Source organism: Centropristis striata, chromosome 5, assembly GCF_030273125.1.
Source record: "Centropristis striata isolate RG_2023a ecotype Rhode Island chromosome 5, C.striata_1.0, whole genome shotgun sequence".
Lineage (NCBI taxonomy): Eukaryota > Metazoa > Chordata > Actinopteri > Perciformes > Serranidae > Centropristis > Centropristis striata.
In genome coordinates, this window is record NC_081521.1 from 3809053 (window position 1) to 3831937 (window position 22885).

The 22885-nt window shown below is 38.2% G+C and overlaps 1 protein-coding gene across 3 annotated transcripts in view; it reads left to right on the top strand.

Moving 5' to 3' along the window:
* The first annotated feature begins 1351 nt into the window (after nt 1-1351).
* Nucleotides 1352-22885, top strand: part of LOC131971445 (adenylate cyclase type 6-like) — a 92115-nt gene continuing 70581 nt past the window's right edge. The window contains exons 1-3 of one of the 3 annotated variants that reach the window (XM_059332900.1): nt 1352-2158; nt 6167-6360; nt 7531-8425. In XM_059332900.1, the coding sequence (XP_059188883.1) occupies nt 7532-8425 (894 nt within the window). In that variant the 5' untranslated portion in view covers nt 1352-2158; nt 6167-6360; nt 7531. The remainder of the gene's footprint in view (nt 2159-6166; nt 6361-7530; nt 8426-22885) is intronic. The other 2 variants (XM_059332901.1, XM_059332899.1) reach the window with 2 other exon arrangements.

The following is a 22885-nucleotide window of genomic DNA, read 5'->3' on the forward strand; positions in this document are numbered from 1 at the left end:
GACCCTCATTTTTTAACCTAAAGATATTATCTCAAAATTTTGAATCTAATGACAAAACAGTATGCTTTATAACAAATCGTGTGCTTCTGACGGGAAAGTTTCACATCCACAGGGTGAAGTTTTCCAAATCCCTCCCTAAACTTTAACGTTTTCACAAGAGAATTAAAATGTTATATCGAAACTTTAGAGTTGATGATAGAGTTTCATACACAACCTGGTCTCACAGGAATCCGTGAAATAGCCACGGAATCACTCAAATTTCCGTGAAACTGACACGGATTTCGCTACAATGCAAGTTAATGACAGTCATATCCCGTGGCTATTCCAACATACAAAGTGATTATGTACATTCACTGAGTGAATATTTAGAAGATAAAACATATATTTCTCGCTAGAAATGTGATCAAAATCCATTTTTATGCAGAAACTAAGTCAAAATATTGATTTTTCACTAAAAATGAGAGAACTGTCCGCCATGTTTTTTGTTCTGACCGCCGGGACCTTGAAAGTCACGTGACTTGGAACAAACCAATAGGAACAAATATCCATGGAATAGCACACCGAAAACACATACTTTAAAAAAAATAAAAACCACCCACAAAATTACAAAAAACACACATAAAAACACATTTTTTGAAACATAAAAACACACTTAAAACACATAAAAAACACAACGAAAACACACATAAAAACACACAAAAACAAACAAAAATTGACAAAAATCACACAAAAAACATTAAAGACAAAGTATTGAATAAAAAATGCTGAATGCAAACTGCTAAATTTGGAAAAACCTGCAAAAACGTACACTTGGTCGAGGTGTTTTTATTTTTATTTTTTACCTTTGCTGGTAAAAAGTGATTCCACAGATTTTGAGTTAAGCGAATCTGTGGCTATTTCACGGATTCCTGTGAGACCAGGTTCCTCATAAACTCTTAAAAAACTTATTTTCAGAAGCCCCAGAATAATATAAAGAGAAGCACCTTATACCCTAAAAAAAAAAAAAAAAACTAGCAGTAGTTCCACATTTCCTCCACTGGGTGGTGCTGCAGCTCTGTTTTTATGTGCTGTTTGAATGCTTTAGTAGTTTTCTTTAAAGGCACTTAATATGTGTGTTGTGTTATAATGTGGCTGAGACTGTTTGCTGATGTGAAAGTGGGAAAACTTAGTGAAATATAAATGTTAAACACTGCAGCAAATGTGTAATACCACATCAGTCATGCCGCCTCTAGGGGGACTCCTGGGTCCACGAATGCAGCTTGTGTGAGAGTGTGTGTTTGTGTGTGTACGAGAGAGAGAGAGAGAGAGAGAGAGAGAGAGAGAGAGGGAGGGAGAGAGGGAGTCGGGGAGGTCGAGGCGGTGGGAATGTACTGTAGCTCTGGCTGAGAAGAGCGAAGGTTGTCCGGCCACATTTGCAGCGTTTCCTCGCGTCCGAGTGATCCAGAATCCACCGCGTCCTTCCCGGCGCGCTGCCCCGCGTCTGGAGCGTCACATAGCGGCTGCGTGAGGACCGAACACGGGGCTGAACTGGAGCTCCACTGCGGTGTTATAGTTACTCATGTAACGAGGATGTCCAATGGTAAGTAAGTACTCTTCGGAGCTTTTTTCCCGCGGCTGTGCTGTGCTGGAGCTCTGCACAATGTTCATATTGTTGCGGAATGTATCCGGGCTGGACTGAAACGCAGTAAACGGATCCAGCAGTCGGGAATAAATGTCAACAGCTGACTTGTAGCCTACTACAGTGTTTTGCTGTGACGAATGCGGCGTTCAGGAGCCTGAACTGTTCTGCAGGACTGTACAGACACTCAGTATTGGACCTTACGCAGACACAATTCATTTACGCATTTAATAACCGCTATTAAAAGGGCAGATTGGAGGCTGCAAACTGCGTTTTGGCGCACCAGTTCTTCTCCCCCAGTGACCTGTTTGAGTCTAAACACAATGACGTTTCTACTGAGGGAGACAGGCCCAGTATGTAGACCCAGTTATCACTTGGCTGCACATCCCTCCCTGCCTGCCATATCAGGAGATCCAGTGCCAGGATTCAAGTTGCCCGGCGGAATGTTTTACTCCTGTAATAAGTTGTCAGTGGTGTGTGTCGAGCTGCACTTTCTCCTGCAGCCCACAGACTCGCAGCTGACTCCAAAGCGACCCAGTGGTACAGTGTCTCCATGTGTAAATGTGTGTGTGGAGGCTTCATTTTTAACGCTGTAGGCTACTTGGAGCGTCCTGTTATGTAATGCGCTTCGGCCGACTGTCCGCATCCAAACAGCCTGGCTGGGCCTACACGTGTGATTGCTAAACATGTTTGTTGTTCTAAAAACATCAGGCTTGTGTTAGGAGGGCTGCTGGTCAGAATCATGTGCAAGATGTTTTTAGGAATGTGCACTGAGACGTAAGTAAAGGCATCACCATCTTCCTAATGTGTCATGCATGCATGCATGCAGGACAGGCTGACTCAAATCGGCCCATATGTGGCACCGATTATATTCATATTCCTCAGCAGATGCATGCATTTACAGATTGTAGGATATTACATAAGAGCCGCATGCCGCTGCCTGACCTGTCGTAAATGTATCAGAGGTGAGGGGGGATTAAGGTTATTGCTGCAGGAAGCAGCAGCTCTGGGCAGAAGGTGAACTAGTGGCCGTAGATTTGTTTTATCCCAGCCTGGCTCATAAACTCATGCTCCCAATATGAGCTATAATGCTGGTTGCAGTGCCATTTAGGGTTATTTATTGCTATTATTTTAAAATTATATAGGTATAGTGGAAAATGCTTCCCAAACAGAAACATATTTATGATCTTTAATACATAAAAAAATTGTTTTTTAGTCAATTAATCAATCAGACTTTATTTGTATAGCACGTTTCATACAAGAGAGATGTAACACAATGTGCTTAACATAAAAAGGAGAAAGTAATAATAATAATAATAATAATAACAAAACATAGAAACAAGCAAACACCCTCCATCCCATTAAAAACAAAGCACAAACTGAGGAAACTCCATATCAACATGGATAAAAAAAATAAAGTAAGGTAAGATAAAATAAAATACAATAAAAACAAAAGTAAATAACAATAACAATAAAAAGTAAAAAAAAAAAGCTAGATACAAATAATAAATAAATAATTAAGAAGTAGAGCATGATAAAAAATATAAATATATTAACAGACTAATAAATAGTAGCAAATAAATAAAAGAGAAAATGTTGTAACACTAAGATGCATGAGCAGAAGAAAAAGTAAATAATAATAACAATAAAAAGTTTAAAAAACGCTAGATAAAAAGATAAAAACAATAAATAAAGAGATTAATTAATTAAGAAGTAGAGCATGAAAAAAATATATAAACAGACTAATAAATAATAGCAAATAAATAAATAAATAAAAGAGAAGATGTAACACTAACATGCATGAGCAGAAAAATCTCTAAAAATGCTTCAAGTAAAAGTAAAACCAAATTAAAAAGATAAATCTTAAGTTTGCTCTTAAAAATATGACCAGTCTCTGAAAAAAACCTGTTTTTAATCCATGTGAAGCCCTTTCACTGATTCTTTTAAGGTGGTCAAGCGACTCAGATCCCGAGCTGCTGTTGATTGTAAACACGACCATGTGTGCAGTTCATGTGCGCTCTTCTCTTCACTGTTTGTTTCAGCTCGGCCTGGCAGAGATTTGCTTATTAAGTTTAGAGGTTAGCAGTGTCCTTGACATGTGCTGCCAGAAGCCAGTATAGTGAGTCATCAAAGCTAATGGGGGAAGCATGGACAATTTAATCTGGACTGGAGAGCTCTTGATCTCTGATGGTGCCCACTCAGTGGGCCTTTGTTGTCAAATAGAGCACACCCATTCCTGCCCACTCAAGATGTTGGGGGCAGATTGCAGTGACAGAGCGGAGCAGAGAGCTGTCCACCAGGGAAACACTGCTCCAGAAGCCCCCTGTGGTAAATGTTCACAGGTCCAGCAATCGGTGGAGAGTTTGTTGAAAGATGTTTAGCGCTTTACATTAACCCTTTGATGCACAACATGGGTCTAAAGTAGGGTTGTCACCATACTAAAATTTTCAACTCGATACCGATACTCAGGAAAATGTTCGATACTTGATACTATTTTCGAGACCAGAAATATAAAAACAAAGAGCCCAAAATTTAACAGAAATATTTTTATTAACAAGTAAAATGCAACATGTAAAAATGAACAGAACCACAGGTTAAATATTTATAATAAAAAACAGTTGTGCAAAAAGAAACTGCAACTATGATAACAAGCTTCAGATACTCAATACTTTTGAAAATGAGTATTGTATCCGGATACAACGTTTTAGTATCGATACTTTTTTGAGTAGACTGGGGTTGACCTGATATGTATGAGTTTTTATGTTCTATATCTTTGCAAAAAATTATTTTCATCATTCAGTATTCCAGGTTTTCCTCAAATAGTTTGTTTTTGATCATCATACATCCTAATTTTATGTTTCCCTTTATTAATTTTTTAATAAAATCCCTTTTTGTGTCACTACTCTTCTAATGCACAACATGGGGGAAAAATGACCCATATCCATTTTTTTAGCTAAGTAGCTCGCTAAGCTAACTACTTGGCTAACTTCTTGGCTAAGTAGCTTGCTAAGCTAACTACTTAGCAAACTTCTTGGCTAAGTAGCTTTCTAAGCTAACTACTTAGCTAACTTCTTGGCTAAGTAGCTTGTTAAGCTAACTACTTAGTTAACTTCTTGGCTAAGTAGCTTGCTAAGTTACCTACTTAGCAAATTGCTTGCTACTTAGCTTAGCAAGCTACTAAGCCAAGAAGTTAGCTATGTAATAATACGAAAACGTTTTTTCTTCATAAAGTATGAGAGGCAAAATGGAAATAATGATCTGTTGTTATCAAAAACAAGATATTTAAAGAATACTTCCACTATTCAATCATAAAATAAGTTGGTATCAAAAGATAGAGCACAGAAACACACAGCAGCATTAAATAACATGTTGTGCATCAAAGGGTTAAACTCTGCTCCTTCTTTACTTTCTCTGATGCAGAAAAACTCGTCCACGCTCTAATCTCCTCCAGGCTTGATTACTGTAACAGCCTGCTCATCGTATACCAACAAACACCTTCAGAAACTTCAATTCATTCAGAACTTTGCTGCCCGAAGTCGCAGATACGACCACATCACCCCCGTTCTTCAGATCCTACACTGGCTTCACATGACCTCAAGAATTCAATACAAGATCTCCCTCCTCACCCACCTTTGCATCTACGTGACGTTTAACAAAAAAACTAGGTCACATGGAGCGCTGCTATCAACTTCACTCCAAAATACAGACTTGAAACTTTCTCCCAGTTTTTGTTTGACATTCCTAGCTCATGTAAAACCAAAGATATGATAGTTTTAATTTGATAATACAGAAATATTTGAGCGTTGGTGGAGCTTTGTGGTTTTTATTGTAGTAAATAGTATCATTTTTCAACTCGGATTTCCTGATATTTGGGCTCAATGTGTTAATCAAGGTGTTTAAAGTAAGTTAAAAAAGGTGTCAGATCATATAGGTGAAGAAAAAATGGATACCAAACATGGCTATAGTAAACATTTTTATGTGGTACATAAAGGGCAAAATCAAAAGTATTCAAAAACGGCCAAAATATGCTCAGACCCCAGAGGGTTAATCTACTTTATTACCTGTGCCTTTTTTATCTACTGCTGATTTTAGCGTGTCTAATTTTCCTCTTAGTCTTTTGTTTATTTTGTTTCTGGTTTCTGTAGCACTTTGAGACTACTTTATGAAAAAGTACTTTACAAATAAAATTTATTATTATTATTATTATTATTATTATTATTGATGACAAATTTTGCCAGTGGTCCCCAAGGACTCTTGAGGCAATAATTGGAGGAGATTTTGTTGTCACAATTTAGTGTTTTGTAAACAAACAAAGCAAGCAAACCGTTTCCATGGAAACGCTGTCCCAGGCCAGTGAGGGTGGGGGTTGGGGGGAAGGAAGGTGATGAGTTCAGAGTGAAACAGACAAGACAAAAGTTTCCGCCAGAGAATTACACAAAAAAGACATGAATTAATAAGCACAGCAACCTCTCCAACAGATGTGATGCGGCGGATATGTGTTAGTTTTGACATTGTGTGTGTGTGTGTGTTTGTGTGTTTTATTTCCAGGATGACAGGTGGTCTACAGAGGCTCTTGGGGGTGTTCAGGGCTGACACACTGTTTCTACAAAGAAGGACGAGTCAAACACAGACACACCTCTGATGCCTCGGGCCACTCTGAGCTCATGGTGTGTGCTCGCTGGGATCAACTAGTGGCCCGGCCAAAGAGCACCGTGTTACTACACACAGACGAGCCCACACAGGTGAGAGGATCCGCATATAAAATCACACTTTGCATGCAGGACTGCAGTAAAGTTTATGTAAAATATATAATAAAATTCTTTGTATGTTCTCTTAAAAGATAACCGCAATACACTTGAGTTAGGGCTGGGCGATATAAAAGATATATTTTTAAATGTGATATGGAATTAGACCATATCACATATAGCGATATAGTTCAAATTTGCACTGTGGTCCTTGCTCCAGGCAAGCTGCAGCTTTTATTTAAGATATTTTTTTTATTTAGATGTGCACTTTATTAAGAAAAAAAAATGTTTTAAGAGTTAATTTCTTATTTTAAGCGTTCAACATGCTTATTTCTAGATTTAATAATCTTAATTTAAGAAATCTTGTCAAGGTAAATTATCTGTCCATGCAGCAAGATCATTTCCCTCAGATTTAGTGTTTTTATCTTGTTTTTAGACACACCTTTTTTGCATTGTAGCAGAGAAATTGCACATACAGTTTTGCTGTGATGCTGCAAATTCAGATCCCACAGTTCAGTTTGCATAAAAAAGTCAACTTAAACTAAAAAAAACTCTTGTTTGAGTGCATGTTCTGTGTGGTCTCACAGTTTTCTGTAAAACTAGATTACAAAATTTGAATAAATTACTTTGATTTCAGCAGGGGTCTCAAACTCAAATTATGTGGGGGCCGCTGGAGGCAGTATCAAAATGACTAAAAAAAGACCCAAAATTACAAAAAGAAAAGACACAAAATGACAGAAATAACCTAAATTACCTAAAAAAGACACTAAATTACAAAAAAGACACAAAATGACCAAAAAATACACAGAATTACCAAAAAAGACACACAATTACTAATAAAGACGCAAAATTATTAAAAAAGACACAAAATGATTTAAAAAGACACAAAATTACCAAAAAAAGACACAAAATTACCCCAAAAAAGTACTTAAAGGGACCTTCCACACACAACACGGTAAAGTGCCATTCATATAAAACTCACATTAAACTTTCATATCAAGGTGGGGGCCACAAAATATCATCACGAGGGCCGCACTTGGCCCGCGGGCCGCGAGTTTGAGACCCATGGCTTCCAGGATCATGATATATGGCAAGATATGGATTTGTAACCACTGTATCATATTGCCAGATTCATGTTTAACCTTTTAACGTCCCTGTTGTGTCCAGGATGTCGTGGGCCAGAGGCCTCTTCGTAGGCAGAGTGGATGATCGAAAGACAGCATGGGGAGAACGCAACGGCAAAAAGAGGAAGGACAGCTCGTCACTGTGCAACCCCCACTACATGAGCTGCCTGAGGGACCCTGAGGACCTGGAGCTCCCCAATGCGCCCCCCCAGCATTACCACTGTGGAGCCGGCACCAGCGGCGGGGGCAACTTCGGCCTGCGCTGCGGCTGGCAGGAGGACCACTACGGCAAGAGGATGGTGGGCACAGATCTGGGTCTCAAGGCCGTGGACCTGGGCTTTGAAGACGGGGAGCTGAAGGGCAGGAAGGGGGAGGAGTCAGGGGAGGTAGCGGAGGGGGGCTGCAAGGCCATGAGCGCCGCAGACTGCTGGATGCGGGTGGCGTGGGTTTTCCAATCTAAGAAGTTCCAGTCGGCCAAACTGGAGCGTCTTTACCAGCGGTACTTCTTCAGACTGAACCAGAGCTCCCTCACCATGCTCATGGGGGTGCTGGTGATCGTTTGCGGGGTCATGCTGATCTTCCATTGCATCAACAGGACCCCCAACGTGGCCTACGTCTCCGTTCTCTCCGTTGCCATGGCTCTCTTCCTCGCCATGATGGTGGTGTGCAACCGCAACGGCTTCCACCAGGACTACATGTGGATTGTGAGCTACCTGGTGATCGGGGTGCTGGTTGTGGTGCAGGTTTTTGGGGTGCTGATGGTGCACCCCCGCAGTGCCTCGGAGGGCGTCTGGTGGACGGTCTTCTTCATCTACATCATCTACACACTGCTGCCAGTCAGGATGAGAGCGGCGGTGGTCAGTGGAGTCGTGCTCTCCACCATCCACCTGGTGACGGCCTGGCAGCGCCACCAGGACCCAAAGTTCATCTTCAGACAGGTGAGTGGCGGCTAAACACACAGGGATGCATGGAAATGGGAAATGGAATTTTGAGTTCTTGTCATAGAAGAGGTTGGCATATCATTAACAGTGTACAACATTAAATAGACAGCAGTCCGTGGCCTAGAGGTTAGGAATCGGGCTTGTAACTGGAAAGTCGCCGGTTCGAATCCCGGTACTGACAGGTCTAGGACTGAAGTGCCCTTGAGCAAGGCACCTAACCCCCCTACACAGCGGCCCACTGCTCATTGCAAGGCAAGGCAAGGCAAGTTTATTTGTATAGCACAATTCAACACAAGGTAATTCAAAGTGCTTTACATACACATTAAAAACAGCAAGACACAATTGAAAACAGTAAAAACAGTCAATTAAAACAGGGAAATAGAAATAAAAATATAAATAGAATAAAATAAGATACAGCAGGATAAAAAAAGAGATAAAATGATAAAAAGCACAAGTCAGCATGGTGTGTTCACTTGTGTGTAAAAAGGGATGGGTTAAATGCAGAGGTTGAATTTCCCCATTGTGGGATTAATAAAGTAATCTTCTTCTTCTTCTTCATTTGAATATAATAATAAATATATTTATTCTAAATAACCAAGTAATAGCAAATAAAAGCAGACATCTATGGAGTATAGAGGTCTACAAAGTCTAATCTAATGAAGGCTTACAAAAGTGAAATGAATGGAGTGCACTTATATAGCGCTTTTATCCAAATCGCTTTACACTACAGACTGCGCTCATTCATCCGTTCACACACACATTCATACTGGTGGCAGAGGCTACCCGCCACCGGCGCCACCTGCCACCATTGGGAATTCATTCACTCACTGATGAACGCAGCATTGGAAGCAATTTGGGGTTCAGTATCTTGCTCAAGGAAACTTCGACATGTAGGCTGCCATGGTCGGGGATCAAACCACCGACCCTCCGGTCAGTATGTGACCGCTCTAGCAACTGAGCCACAGCACATCAGTTCTAAAAAAAAAAAAAAAGAGGTTGCTTGTTATTCTGTGCTCTGTGTAGAGAGAGAGGTTCTATTTTTGGTATTTTGGTAAATAGTTTGTCATTTGAGTCACTTTTCGAGCAAACAGTTGCATGTATGTGAGTTTAAATGTGACTTTTACTTGCTTTTTTAAATCTCATAATTGAGTGTCTTTGGGTTTTGGACTGTTGGAGAAAACAAGGAATTTGGAAATTTCACCTTGGGCTCTTGGAGATTGTGGTTTTCCGGTGGTGTCAAAGTGTTCCGGCTCATTGATTCGCATCATTCAACCACAATGGTCGCAAGATTAAAACACTAAATCTGAGGCAAATGATCTTGCTGCATGGACAGAAAATTTCACTTGACTAGATAATCTTAATTTAAGAAAAATTTGTCAAGTGAATTTATCTGTCCATGCAGCAAGATCATTTCCCTCAGATTTAGTGTTTTTATCTTGTTTTTAGACACCTTTTTTGCAGTGTATTTTTGGTATTTTGGTAAATAGTTTGTCATTTGAGTCCCTTTTCGAGCAAACAGTTGCAGGTATGTGAGTTTAAATGTGACTTTTCCTTGCCTTTTTAAATCTCATAATTGAGTATCTTTGGGTTTTTGACTGTTGGAGAAAACAAGGAATTTGAAGATTTCACCTTGCTCTTGGAGATCGTGCTTTTCTGGTGGTGTTCCGGCTCATTGATTTGCATCATTCACCCACAATGGTTGCATTCAATCAGTAGTCAAATAACTTCACTGCAAAAAAGCTCTGTAGCAGTACAGTGTGTATGTGCTAACAGGCTAACAGTTAGCTCTGTAGCAGTACAGTGTGTATGTGCTAACAGGCTAACGGTTAGCTCTGTAGCAGTACAGTGTGTATGTGCTAACAGGCTAACGGTTAGCTCTGTAGCAGTACAGTGTGTATGTGCTAACAGGCTAACGGCTAGCTCTGTAGCAGTACAGTGTGTATGTGCTAACAGGCTAACGGTTAGGTCTGTAGCAGTACAGTGTGTATGTGCTAACAGGCTAACGGTTAGCTCTGTAGCAGTACAGTGTGTATGTGCTAACAGGCTAACGGTTAGCTCTGTAGCAGTACAGTGTGTATGTGCTAACAGGCTAACAGTTAGCCCTGTAGCAGGACAGTGTGTATGTGCTAACAGGCTAACAGTTAGCTCTGTAGCAGTACAGTGTGTGTGTGCTAACAGGCTAACAATTAGCTCTGTAGCAGTACAGTGTGTATGTGCTGCTGCTGCAGGAGGTGTTCACTTAGCGATCTCTGTTTGTTTACAACAAGCACCAGACACTAAAAACTGTTCCTATTGTTTGTTTAAAAGTAGTGCAATAAAAATACAGATGTTTTCCCTAACATGATGAATAATCGTGATTAATGATCATGATTACAATATTGATCAAAATAAACGGGATTATCACTTTTGCCATAATTGTGCAGCCCTACCACACACTTAAAATGCAATAAAAGACAAAGTTATGATGCATAACAGATTGACAATGTCAGAAGGCAATTTCAGTGTAAGTGGTGGGATATGAAATAAAAATAATACATTCTAAAGTTCAGTCAAAGTGAATATGAAGCTTCAGAAATCTGAGTTAGACAACCCCAGTGGGAATCTTCCAAAGTTAGTCGTTTTAGTACAAAATTCCCATCACAGTTTCACACTAGAAAGAATTTGGAAGAGACAGAGTTGATTTGTCCGACTGCTGCAGCCAGCATCAGATTTGGCAGAACACAATAGACTGTTGATTTTGTTCCCCATCACATTCAGTCACATGAATCATTTCATGGTTAGAAGGGAAAAGAAGAACAATAACTCCTTTACTGTACACTGTATGACATGTAAGCATTGTTTTGAGACGGACAACATGCAAATCCGTCCTTTGATAATTGTAACAGAAATGTGATTGTAACATGTATTACTTTTTCTTTTTTTTGTGATCAACTTTTTCTTTATTTCAAAGATAAGTGAAAATTTACGTACAAATCGGCATATGCACATTATAAGAAAGAAAGATAGATTAAAAGTCATATGTCCATTATACCAGTACATACGCCACATTCAGAGGCACATCAATGAACAATTTAAATCAAATCATTGTGAAGAAAATAAATAATAATAATAATAATAATAAATAACTAAACACAAACAAATAAATCAAATCAAATAAATAAATCAAAAACACCAGATGAAACCCACCCACTCCCTGGATCCAGACTATATATCTATATCTATATCTATATATATATAAATCCAGATTATATATACTGTTGCTGCCATTACTATTATTACTATATACTGTAACATACTATTATTATTATTATTATTATTATGATTATTATTATTATTATTATTAATAATAATAATATTATTATCATTACTATTATTATATATTATATATCATATGATTTTATTTTATTTATAATTATTTATAATTATTTTATCTATTTTTATTTTATATTGTTACTACATTATTACATATTATATTATATATTATATACTGTACTGTACTGTATATCATCAGTATAATTATAATTACCATCATCTTGCCAACCTACCAACTGATCTTCTTTTTTTAACTTCTTAAGTGTCCTTGTTCTATTCTGTGTTTTTTTTCTATTGTTTTGTATTTATTCTACCTCAGTATTTTATTCTACTGTATTTTTATCTATCTATCTATCTATCTATCTATCTATCTATCTATCTATCTATCTATTTATCCATCTATCAGAGCAGGTAACATGTATTTCTAAACATGCAGCCGTCTCTGAAAATGAAAGTGAGCATTTATATTCATGAGAAAACAACCAGACTCATGTGTGAGACTCATGCTGGTCACTATTATCACCATGCAGCAGAGCACAATGTTGTTACTGTATCCACCAGTGGAAACGCCCTACTTTCTCTTCCCATCAATATAGGACAAACATTGTACAGAAATCCCTTCGACCGCTTTTCCATGTCAAAGGTGGCGTACTAAAAGTAGATGGTGCTGTAGATCTCGGCAGTTTTTCAAATGAGATTTTTAATGAGCCTATGTTTTGTGCTGTAGGGCAGCCATTGGCAACTCTGTTGGGGTTTGTGGAAGGTCATCTGGGTTGAATGAGCCCGTTTAGCAGCATTGTGGAGGAATATCATGATAATGTAGCATGGTGCCATTCAGGCCGCAATTCCCTAAAACAAGGAGGCTATTGTAGTGAAATGAAACAGGGTGGGGTGGGATACTGGGATTGTGCAATGAATTTGATGGAAAAGAACATGATTAATCCTCGTAGTAGAGGCTAGGGAAACAAATTAAAAGCAGAATTAGACTTTTATAATATAATGACTGCAGCTTATATTCGTTTTCAGATCCTCACTGATTTTCTTTTAATGTTCAGTGGAGACTATATTCATGAACCTCCTAAATAGAAGTAACTTGCAGACCTTTGCCAAGGCTAATGGTGCGTTCACATGCTCCTTGGATTGTCCCATTTCCTGGGATGAGTGAGCTTTAAGTCCACATGTGGAAACAACATGGACGCTGTGTGTTGTAAATTAAAAACTGTAAAAATATAAAATTTTCATGTAAAATTGTGTCACAAGGACACAATAACCCTTAGAATAAAGGGACTTTTCAGTTAAAATTACATTATTTTGCTGATATTACATTCAAATTTACAGTAGAAAACCCACTCACTGTAATTTTTACGGTGAACTTCTGGTAACCACAGCTGCTGTTATTTTACCATAAATTAAACAGTTTGGGGTTTTTTTGCAGTGTATTTGACCTTATATGAGACATTTATAATGACTGCAGCTCCCCCCCAAAAAATCTGTCTGTTTTATGTTCGTTTTCAGATCCTCACTGATTTTCTTTTAATGTTCAGTGGAGACTATATTCATGAACCTCCAAAATAGAAGTAACTTGCAGACCTTTGCCAAGGCTAATGGTGCGTTCACATGCTCCTTGGATTGTCCCATTTCCTGGGATGAGTGAGCTTTAAGTCCACATGTGGAAACAACATGGACGCTGTGTGTTGTAAATTAAAAACTGCATATCGCCGTAGAAGACGCTTTTAATTACCGTAAAACAAGGACTAGTAAAAAAATGTTGAAAAACTTTAGAAAACATACAGTTTTACTGTAAAAATATAAAATTTTCATGTAAAATTGTGTCACAAGGACACAATTACCCTTAAAATAAAAGGACTTTTCAGTCAAAATTACACTATTTTGCTGATATTTACATTCAAATTTACAGTAGAAAACCCACTCACTGTAATTTTTACGATGAAATTCTGGCAACCACAACTGCCGGTATTTTACCATAAATGAAACAGTGTTTTTTACAGTGTATTTGACCTTATATTAGACTTTTATAATGACTGCAGGTCCCCAAAAAATTCTGTCTGTTTCATATTCGTTTTCAGATCCTCACTGATTTTCTTTTAATGTTCAGTGGATTCAAAGACCATATTCATCAACCTCCAAAATAGAAGTAACTTTAAAGGCTCTGAGGGAGTGCAGACCTTTGCCAAGGCTAATGGTGCGTTCACATGCTCCTTGGATTGTCCCATTTCCTGGGATGAGTGTGTTCGTGAGCTTTAAGTCCACATGTGGAAACAACATGGACGCTGTGTGTTGGATTTTATTGCTCAAAGCATTTAAATATAATAAAAAGTGACATTTACAGGAGGGATTCAGAATCCTTGGGGGAAAAAAAAACAAAAAATAGCTATAACAGTTTGTATATGTTGTGCCTAGAGTTTGACCACCAAATCAACATACCAAAAACAATTACTGGCCATTTAAAAGTTATATAAATTTATCTTAATTAGAACCATCTATCTTAATTATCTAAGGATGGAATGGACTCGATTAGGGAAAGAATGGGATTCCAAGTTTTATAAAAGTTAAGAGTATATTTTCAACCTTTGTTTACATTTGCAGCATTTCAAATTCATTATTGAGCATGAAAGTTAAAAAAAAGATTCAAAATCACATTTTATGTTGGACGAAAGGACTAAAAAAGACACAAAATAACTAAAAAATACACAAAATAACTAAAAAAAAACACACAAAATAACTAAAAAAGACACAACAAAAGACACAAAAAGACAAAAAGACACAAAAAGACCAAAAAAGAAACAAATGAGAAGACAAAATTACAAAAACAAACAAAGAAGAAGACACTAAATGACTAAAAAAGACACAAAATGACTAAAAAAGACACAAAATGACCAAAAAAAAAGACACAAAATAACAAAAAAAGACACAACAAAAGACACAAGAAGACACAAAATGACCAAAAAAGACACAAAAAGACAAAAAAAAAGACACAAAATGACCAAAATTGTTACACTAAACACACAAGACACATATAAAATAGTCCCACTAGAATAAAAACCAGAGTTGATGACAGGATCACACACAATCACAAGATCACATTTATGTTGTTTTTTCTTTGTTTTATTTTTGGTTCAAAATGTTTTAATCCAGTAAGTCCGAATAAAAAAATCAGTTATTATCAGGTCATATAGGTGAGAAAAATATATACCAATATGACATTTAAACATGTTTTAAGTGGTTTATACAGGCAAGATGAAAATGATTCAATGGACAAAATAGCCCAAAACTCCATAGAGTTAACAACCTTTTGTAGAGCTGCACTTTTAATTAACAATCATTATGCTGACTGTATTTACAGTTATGTAAGTGTTGACCAAAACCCCAAACTATTTAAGTTACAATCATATAAAACAGAGAAAAAGGAGCAAATGCTGAGATTTTAAGGAGCAAATTTTTGGCTTTTTTCCTCAACTAAAGACTTTTTCCGTTGATCTGCTATTAAATAACTCATTATTTAGGCACCAAACCTTTACAGTGCAGTTTGTGAACCAGCAGTCATGTTTGTTGATACAGTAGGTCATTAACACAGAAGACACTCGGGGTCGTGGTGTTGTGTCACTCTGTTAGGACTTACTGGAACCCTGGCATAGAACCGCATTGGGGTTTTTTTTTATGTCACACTTGTGATATCCCAATATGACAACTATGACTATAGGACGGGGTTATTAACATTATTCATTTTACTTTATGTATGTACTCCACAATTGCCCTGCCATTTAATTGGAGCCATAGGTCAACCTGCCACTGTAGTGTGGTGTAAGAAATTCATTTATACAGTTTTCAGCGGGGAATTGTTCTGTTCTATAAAGGCCGACATGCTGCTCCAGCAGCCTTTTCACCCTCACAAGAATGAAAGTTTTCACAACATTTACATTTAGTCATTTAGCATTAGACGCTTTTATCCAAAGAGACCTACAGGAAAAAAAGGGGAACAGTTAAAGTATAGTGCAATAAGAGCCATTAGTGCAGCAATAACTGCTAGTGAGGATTTTAAAGTTTTTTTTTTAACCCTTTTACCCTTTTTGTACCCATCTAGTAATAGTAAAACATTTTTTTTAAATCACAAACCACATTGTCTTACAATGGTTACAACTATTAGTATAACAGCATTTGTCATTTTGTTAGAAATTCTACATAATTACCATATTTACATGGAAAGCATCTCAGAACGTGACAAAAAGTACACACTTAATGAATTATTTCAGCATATTTATGATGGAATAACATTAAATGTTTCATATTTACAGCAATGAATGATCAAAAGTTATGATTTCATAGCACATAGTTCATTATAATGACATTAGCCTAATACCGCTAAGCTAACCATAAAGCGGCAAATCAACCGTTTGGTTGAGATAGTTTTTAAAAAATGATTATACATTCATTACAGTTTTTTTGTGGAATCATTTAACATTATTCTGTTAAGTAAGGTGTCTGACAGTATGATATGTTAATTTTTTTAACCTACCTTTTAAAATTTCACCAAAAACAGGCCAAATGTCTGGAGTGATTTTCTTGTTTCTGACTTCCTGGTTGGAGGCGGGACTAAGAGGCATTTAAATATTTAAAGACACAGTGACATCTAGTAGATTTTTTTTTTTTAGAAAAACAAACCTCAACCAAGTGGTAGAGAGGCTCCATCAGGTGGATTTCAGTTAAGCACTCCTTTCATTGAGATTAAAATCGCTTAAAATCAGAAATGAACTCTTAAAACAAGATAAATTATCTAACACTTCCAAATCTAAAGTTTTTTTTATCTTGGTAAGAAACAAATAATCATCAGGTCACTCTGCTCGGGCCAGTTCATCACTGCTTGCAGCTTTAATTTATCTTGTTTTAAGAGTTAATTTCTTATTTTAAGTGTTCAACATGCTTATTTCTACATTTAACAATCTGAATTTAAGAAATCTTGTCAAGGTAAATTATCTGTCCATGCAGCAAGTTCATTCCCTCAGATTTAGTGTTTTATCTTGTTTTTAGACACACCTTTTTGCAGCGTGGGTTAGCAGCGGTGTGACCTTTTGGCTGGTTGTAAACTGTTCTGGATCACCTGAATCGGTTTTACTGTGCAGGCTGTCAGCAGGGTGTTGCAGTAGTCAAGTTTTGAGATGACGACAGCTTGTGTCAAGAGTTGAGTTGCATGTTGAGTTAGGTAAGGTCTGATTAATCTGATGTTGTAAAGTGCAAAGCGGCACGACCGGGTAACTGAGGCGACATGATTGGAAAATACATGATCAGAGTTCGTATGCAAAATGACCAAAAAAAGACACAAAATTTTTAGAAAAAGACACAAAATGACAAAAAAAAACCCACAAAATTGCAAAAAACACTAAATTACTTAAAAAAGACACAAAATGACCAAAAAAAAGACACAAAAAACAAAAAAAGACACAATTGACCGTAAAAGTCCTTGAAAAATGCTTGAATTTGACCACTGCTAAATTGTATGAACCCTGCTGATTTATGTTGTGTTTAAAGACACAAAATAAGTCCAAAAACACACATAGAATGACCTCTGTAACTGTGCAGAGGCATGTGAGTGGCTTTCTCTGCAGCCATCACTATGAAGCAACCAGATGAATGTGGAGCCACTCTGAATAAGGCAATATTGACATAACTGTACTGGTCCGGTGAGCTTGTGTGTTAAGTAGCCATGGCCCAGACTAGACAGGGTGACTGCAGGCACATTGCTCTGCTGCCTCTGTCTACTCCAGCCCTGGTTGGTTGGTTGGTTGGTTGGTTGCATCGCTCTTCCCATGATGGACCGCTGCCCTGCTGCCCTGCCTGCAGGCTCGGACCCCCAACACAGGACGTTCCAGTTCTGTGAACAATCAATGATGGGACGCTCTGTTCTGCTGTTTCTCTGCTGAGCTCGGAGGCTTTTAATAGAGATTGAGGAAAGGTTGCAGGTTTGCTTGGGGAGGGTTTTTTTTTTAGCTATTTTGTCTGTTATTGAATCCTTTTCATTCTGCCTGTATATAACACTTAAAAACTGTTTACCATGCCTTGTTGGTATCATTCTTATCAGCACAACCTCACCTATATGACCTGATAATTATTGTTTCACTTTGACTTACTGCATCAATATTTTGAACACAAACCTCCCCCATAAAATCTGATACTATTGTATACTGTGGAATTTTTCTTCTTCCTCTTCCGGACGCAATTTCGTCCCGTAAATTATATATCAAAACGTGCAGTTTGATCGGGATGGGTGTGCCATTACTTTTCTCTACGGAATACGAAAAACTGCCCAAAATTTTGCATTGAAATGAATGGGACGGCCGAAAAAAATGAGCGAAAAAGGACAATAATTGGAGATTTTTAAACTTCTCCGGCATAATTTCACCTAGAGACTCCATTTAAACTTTAAACAGTAGACACAAGTCTTGTGTATCGGTGTATTAATCCACGTTTTGATAGGTCATATATTTTTTTATCAATCCCTGTTCAATGACCATGATAATTTTTTTGAGAAATTCTGAGATTATAATGGGTGTGTATTGCACGGAATGTTCGTGTCAGAGTGTGTGATGTCATCGTAGAGGTAGTGTAGAGGGAGAGAAAAATTGTAAAAAAATTAATTTGAAAACTGCGCTCCAGGCCGCAAATTCCACTCTACAGAAATAATTTATACATAGAAACGTAGGAAAATTAGTCTTCTCCCTCACAATCCTTTGGTAAAGCTGTCAGAGTTATAGTTTGGGCGTAGGACGCACAGATGATCCACCAACACGCACCAACAGCCTCATTGGCTCCCATATTAAAAACGCAGGAAGATTTCTGAAAAAGGGAGATGTAACAGTTTTTTTAGATCGCTCTAAAAAAGCTATTTTTTCAATTTTCTTAAAAAAAAACATATGTAGACGTTCAGGAAGAACTCAGGACGCTCAAAGTGAAGTCGGATCAATGATAGGTATTATGGTTTTGCCAAAAATGCTTTCTGTTCAAGGCCAGAAATTCCAGTCCACCTCTGTTCCAGAACGTTCCGTAGTTGGTGGCAGTTAATTCTGTTGATTGCTCTGATCTGATTGCCTTTGATCTTTGCTGTGATTACAGTTATAGATACACGCACTCACACACACACACACACACACACACATGTGCGTAAGCGCGCACACTCCTCCAGATACACCCCGCAACCTTCGTGGTATTGGTCATGTGGCCCCTTGGGGACATTAATTGCCCACCCCTGCTCCAGAGGTATCTCTTAGTCTGTCTTTAAGATACTCTGTGAATACAAAAGGACTCCTTTCAGTCTGTCACACTGTCAAATGTCAGCTCAGACAAACTGGGAGGCTCCTGGCGTCACATGTCCAGACTCTGATCTGGGAAAGCTGCTTCCTTCTTCTGGGACCTCATCATCCTCCAGCCATCTCTCTGTCCCAAACCCGTTTTCCCCTCATTTGTATTTTCCCTGCGGAGATGTTCGAGCAGGATCGGAGCTTGAGAAGAAGTGGGAGCGATGACGGCTGGGACAAAAGAGGTCTTTGTGAGCGACCTCCTCGATGAACAGGGAGGTTACAGAGTGTGAAATAATAATGCTGCTGTGCTGACGCAGCCGGCTGTAAAAGAGCAGTCAGTCTCTTCTCTCTTTCCACTTTTCTTCCTCTTCTTTTTCTCTCTGAGTCATAATTCCATTCTCACAAATCCCCCTCAGATGGAGTGGCCCTTTATTTCTCAATGGGCCCAGATTGAGCTCACGCTCCTCGTGGGGATTGTTTCCATAGATCTTTATGTTCTCGCTGTGCTCTGAAGGGCCTCCTCTGACAAATACAGAGAGATGAAGGTAGAACTGCTTTCAGGAAGAAGAAAGTTACACTGCTGCTGTTCACTTGGAGTGCCTCCACTATCCTGCAGGAACAGGAACAAGAGGGACTTTATTCATTCTTGCAGGTGGCTTCTGGTTACAATGAAACACTGACTTCACCCTCAAGCTGATAGTACTGTGCAAGAATATTGCATTTCTATGATTACATTTCTTTTTTTTTGCACTGTGTCTCGACTCAAACTTGGATTTAACCCATAACCTATTAAAGCCGGGAAAGCAGATACGTCGTTTTGTAGTATTTGTAGTTTTTTCCACCTATTTTCGGTCTCTTGGCCAATGAAATGCATCCGAATACATGAGGGAGTGTCGCAATGCAACATGGGACTTTTTCAGAACTTTGAAATCATCACCAAAAAAAAGACATAAAATGACCAAAAAAGACACAAAATGACGAAAAAACAACACAAAAAGAAACAAAATGACTAAAACAAAGATACAAAATGACCAAAAAAAAGACACAAAATGTCCAAAAAAGACACAAAATGAGAATACATGTGGGAGTGTCGCAATGCAACATGGGACTTTTCCAGAACTTTGAAATCATCACCAAAAAAAAAAATCATGTTTAACCCATAAGAACCCATGGTGACACCTGTGTAACAAACACTTTAAATGTTCTATAATCTCCCATATTCAGCTTTATGTTTCACCTTAACTCATTAAGTCCCTCAACAAGACTGTGTGACTGTGACAAGAAGCGACTTCTCCAAAATGTGGCTGTGACTGGAAACAGAAATGTGAAAAAGTAGCTAATTTCAAAAAGCGTATTTTTTAAACCCATTTAACAATTCTAATCCGTTAATGTCCTTTTATTACATTTAACTTGTTCTGATCATATTCCCTGAACAAATTAAAGTCACAATTTTGATATATGTTATGGAGATGTAAACAAAAAGGCAAATGGCTATTTGTTTTTATTTATTATTAATTTATTATTATTGTGATACTTAAAAACAAATCTGAAAAATAATTTATTGTTAAACAGCACTATTAATGTCACACTTTTGATATATGTTGTGGAGATGCAAAGAAAAAGGCAAATTTGTGTCTCTGTAAGCAGAAAATGTGTATAGTTTTTTATTTCACTCTGTCTGTGGTATATCGCCCATGATTTTCCTTTAAGGATAACTGGGTCTGGGTTCTTATGTGTTAAGTGGTCTCGACCTCACCCCTAAAAGTAAAATCTTTTCCTTGTTTCAGGACAAAGCATCATTTAAAAGAAGCTTGGCAAGAAATTTTCGGCTCAATTAGTTTGTTTGTCAGCAAGATTAGAGAAAAACTGTTGGCCCTGTATTCATGAAACTTGTTGGGAGGGTGAAGCAGTGGTGGAGAAAGTGTTCAGATCCCCTACTGAAGTAAAAGTACTAATACAACACTGTGAAATTAGTAAAAGTAAAAATTCTGTCAATTCTAGGTAGCGGTACAAAAGTATCACCATCAAAATGTACTTAAAGTATCAAAAGTAAAAGTGCTCGTTATTATATTTTTTTCAAGGTAGGGCTCATTTAACTAATAAACTGTTTAAAAATATTGAATCACTTTAATCATGTTTTTCATGTTAAATTTCGACTTGAGAAGTAACTAAAGCTGTCAGCTAAATGTAGTGGAGTAAAAAGTACAACATTTGCCTCAAAATGTAGTAAAGTAGAAGTACAAAGTTACATAGAATAGAAATACTCAAGTGAAGTACACATACCTCTTTTTTTCTCTTATATAGGGCTGTTTCCACTACCGTCCAATACCTGGAATGAGGCGGGTCTCATTTGCCGAAACGCCCCAAATTTGAATACGAGACGTCCGGAACGGACTTTTGTCTGGACTTTTTTCGTCCCTGTAGAAGAGCAGGGTCTTTTTTCTCCCCTGAAAAAAGCCTGGTTACTGATTGGATAGAATGCTAAGCAGGATGTGACGTAATACTCAACACGACAACAACACACGCCATTTGTAAAAGCCGGCGAAGCAGTGTTGCCAACTTAGCAACTTTGTTGCTATATTTAGCGACTTTTTAGACCCCCTTAGCGACTATTTTTCAAGAAAGTGACTGGAGACAAATCCAGCGACTTTTTCTGGTGTTATTGGAGACTTTTGGAGCGCAGTCCTCCTGCAGCAGTCTCTCCCAGCTGCAGAGCCGGAGGGGATGTTAACCCCTTAGCGTCCAGTCTGCAAATTGCTAACAGGCTAACAATTAGCTCTGTAGCAGTACAGTGTGTATGTGCTAACAGGCTAACAGTTAGCTCTGTAGCAGTACAGTGTGTATGTGCTGCTGCTGCAGGAGGTGTTCACTTAGCGATCTCTGTTTGTTTACAACAAGCACCAGACACTCTGTGCACAGTTAGCGATGCCGGTTAATTCACCATCACGATGTTTATGATCAGCGGAGACGCTGTGCATAACTAGCCATGCTGCTTTGTTTATAATCAGCTGCTGACGTTGTGCACAGTTAGCGACGGCGGCCACAGTTGCGTCTTGAATGTACTTAGTTATTTTCCACATCAGGGGAGTAGCATGAGCTACAGAAGAAGCTATTTTATTCGGGAACAGATCTGAATGATGGGGCAGAAACACAAATCATTTTTCACTTTTGTTAACATTGTAAGATATGGCATTCTTGCTCTTTTCCTGTGGTGTCGTAATAATCAGAAAACTGAGTTCCTGACTGAGAAACCTCCTGGGCCCACTGGGCTTGGCAAAGGTTAGCGCCATTCCAGTTGACTCTGTCACAGAAAATATTAGTACTTACTGGCTTGTGTTTGGCAGGAACTTTTGAAACATCCTTCAAAATTGTCTACTGGAAACTATTTTTTTTGTGTGGCCATTTTACTGCTTTGTTAATAGTTGAGAGGTACAGAGTGAAAGACCTGCAGGAAAGGGCTCAGAGCCAGATTCGAACCCGGGCCTCCTGCCTGTGAGGGTTAAGCCTTTGTGGTATGCTCTCTGTCAGGCGTGCCAACAGGACGCCCTGGAAACTAGTTTCTGTATGAAATCAAAATTAGTGCAAATTAAGCTGTTAATTAATGCACTTACCTTCTTAAAATGTTGCACTTTCTCAAAATGTCATGACAGTAGAACGATGATGTCAGAATAATGTATGTGCTTTCAATCACAATACAGACTGGAATATCAGTTGTTTAGGATTTTAATATGATACACCATGTTTTATATGTACTAGTGCAGTGCCCGTAGGAAGCATGTATTCGTATGAGGTTGTGTGGGATGTACAATGAGGTGTAATACTCAGAAACGCTATC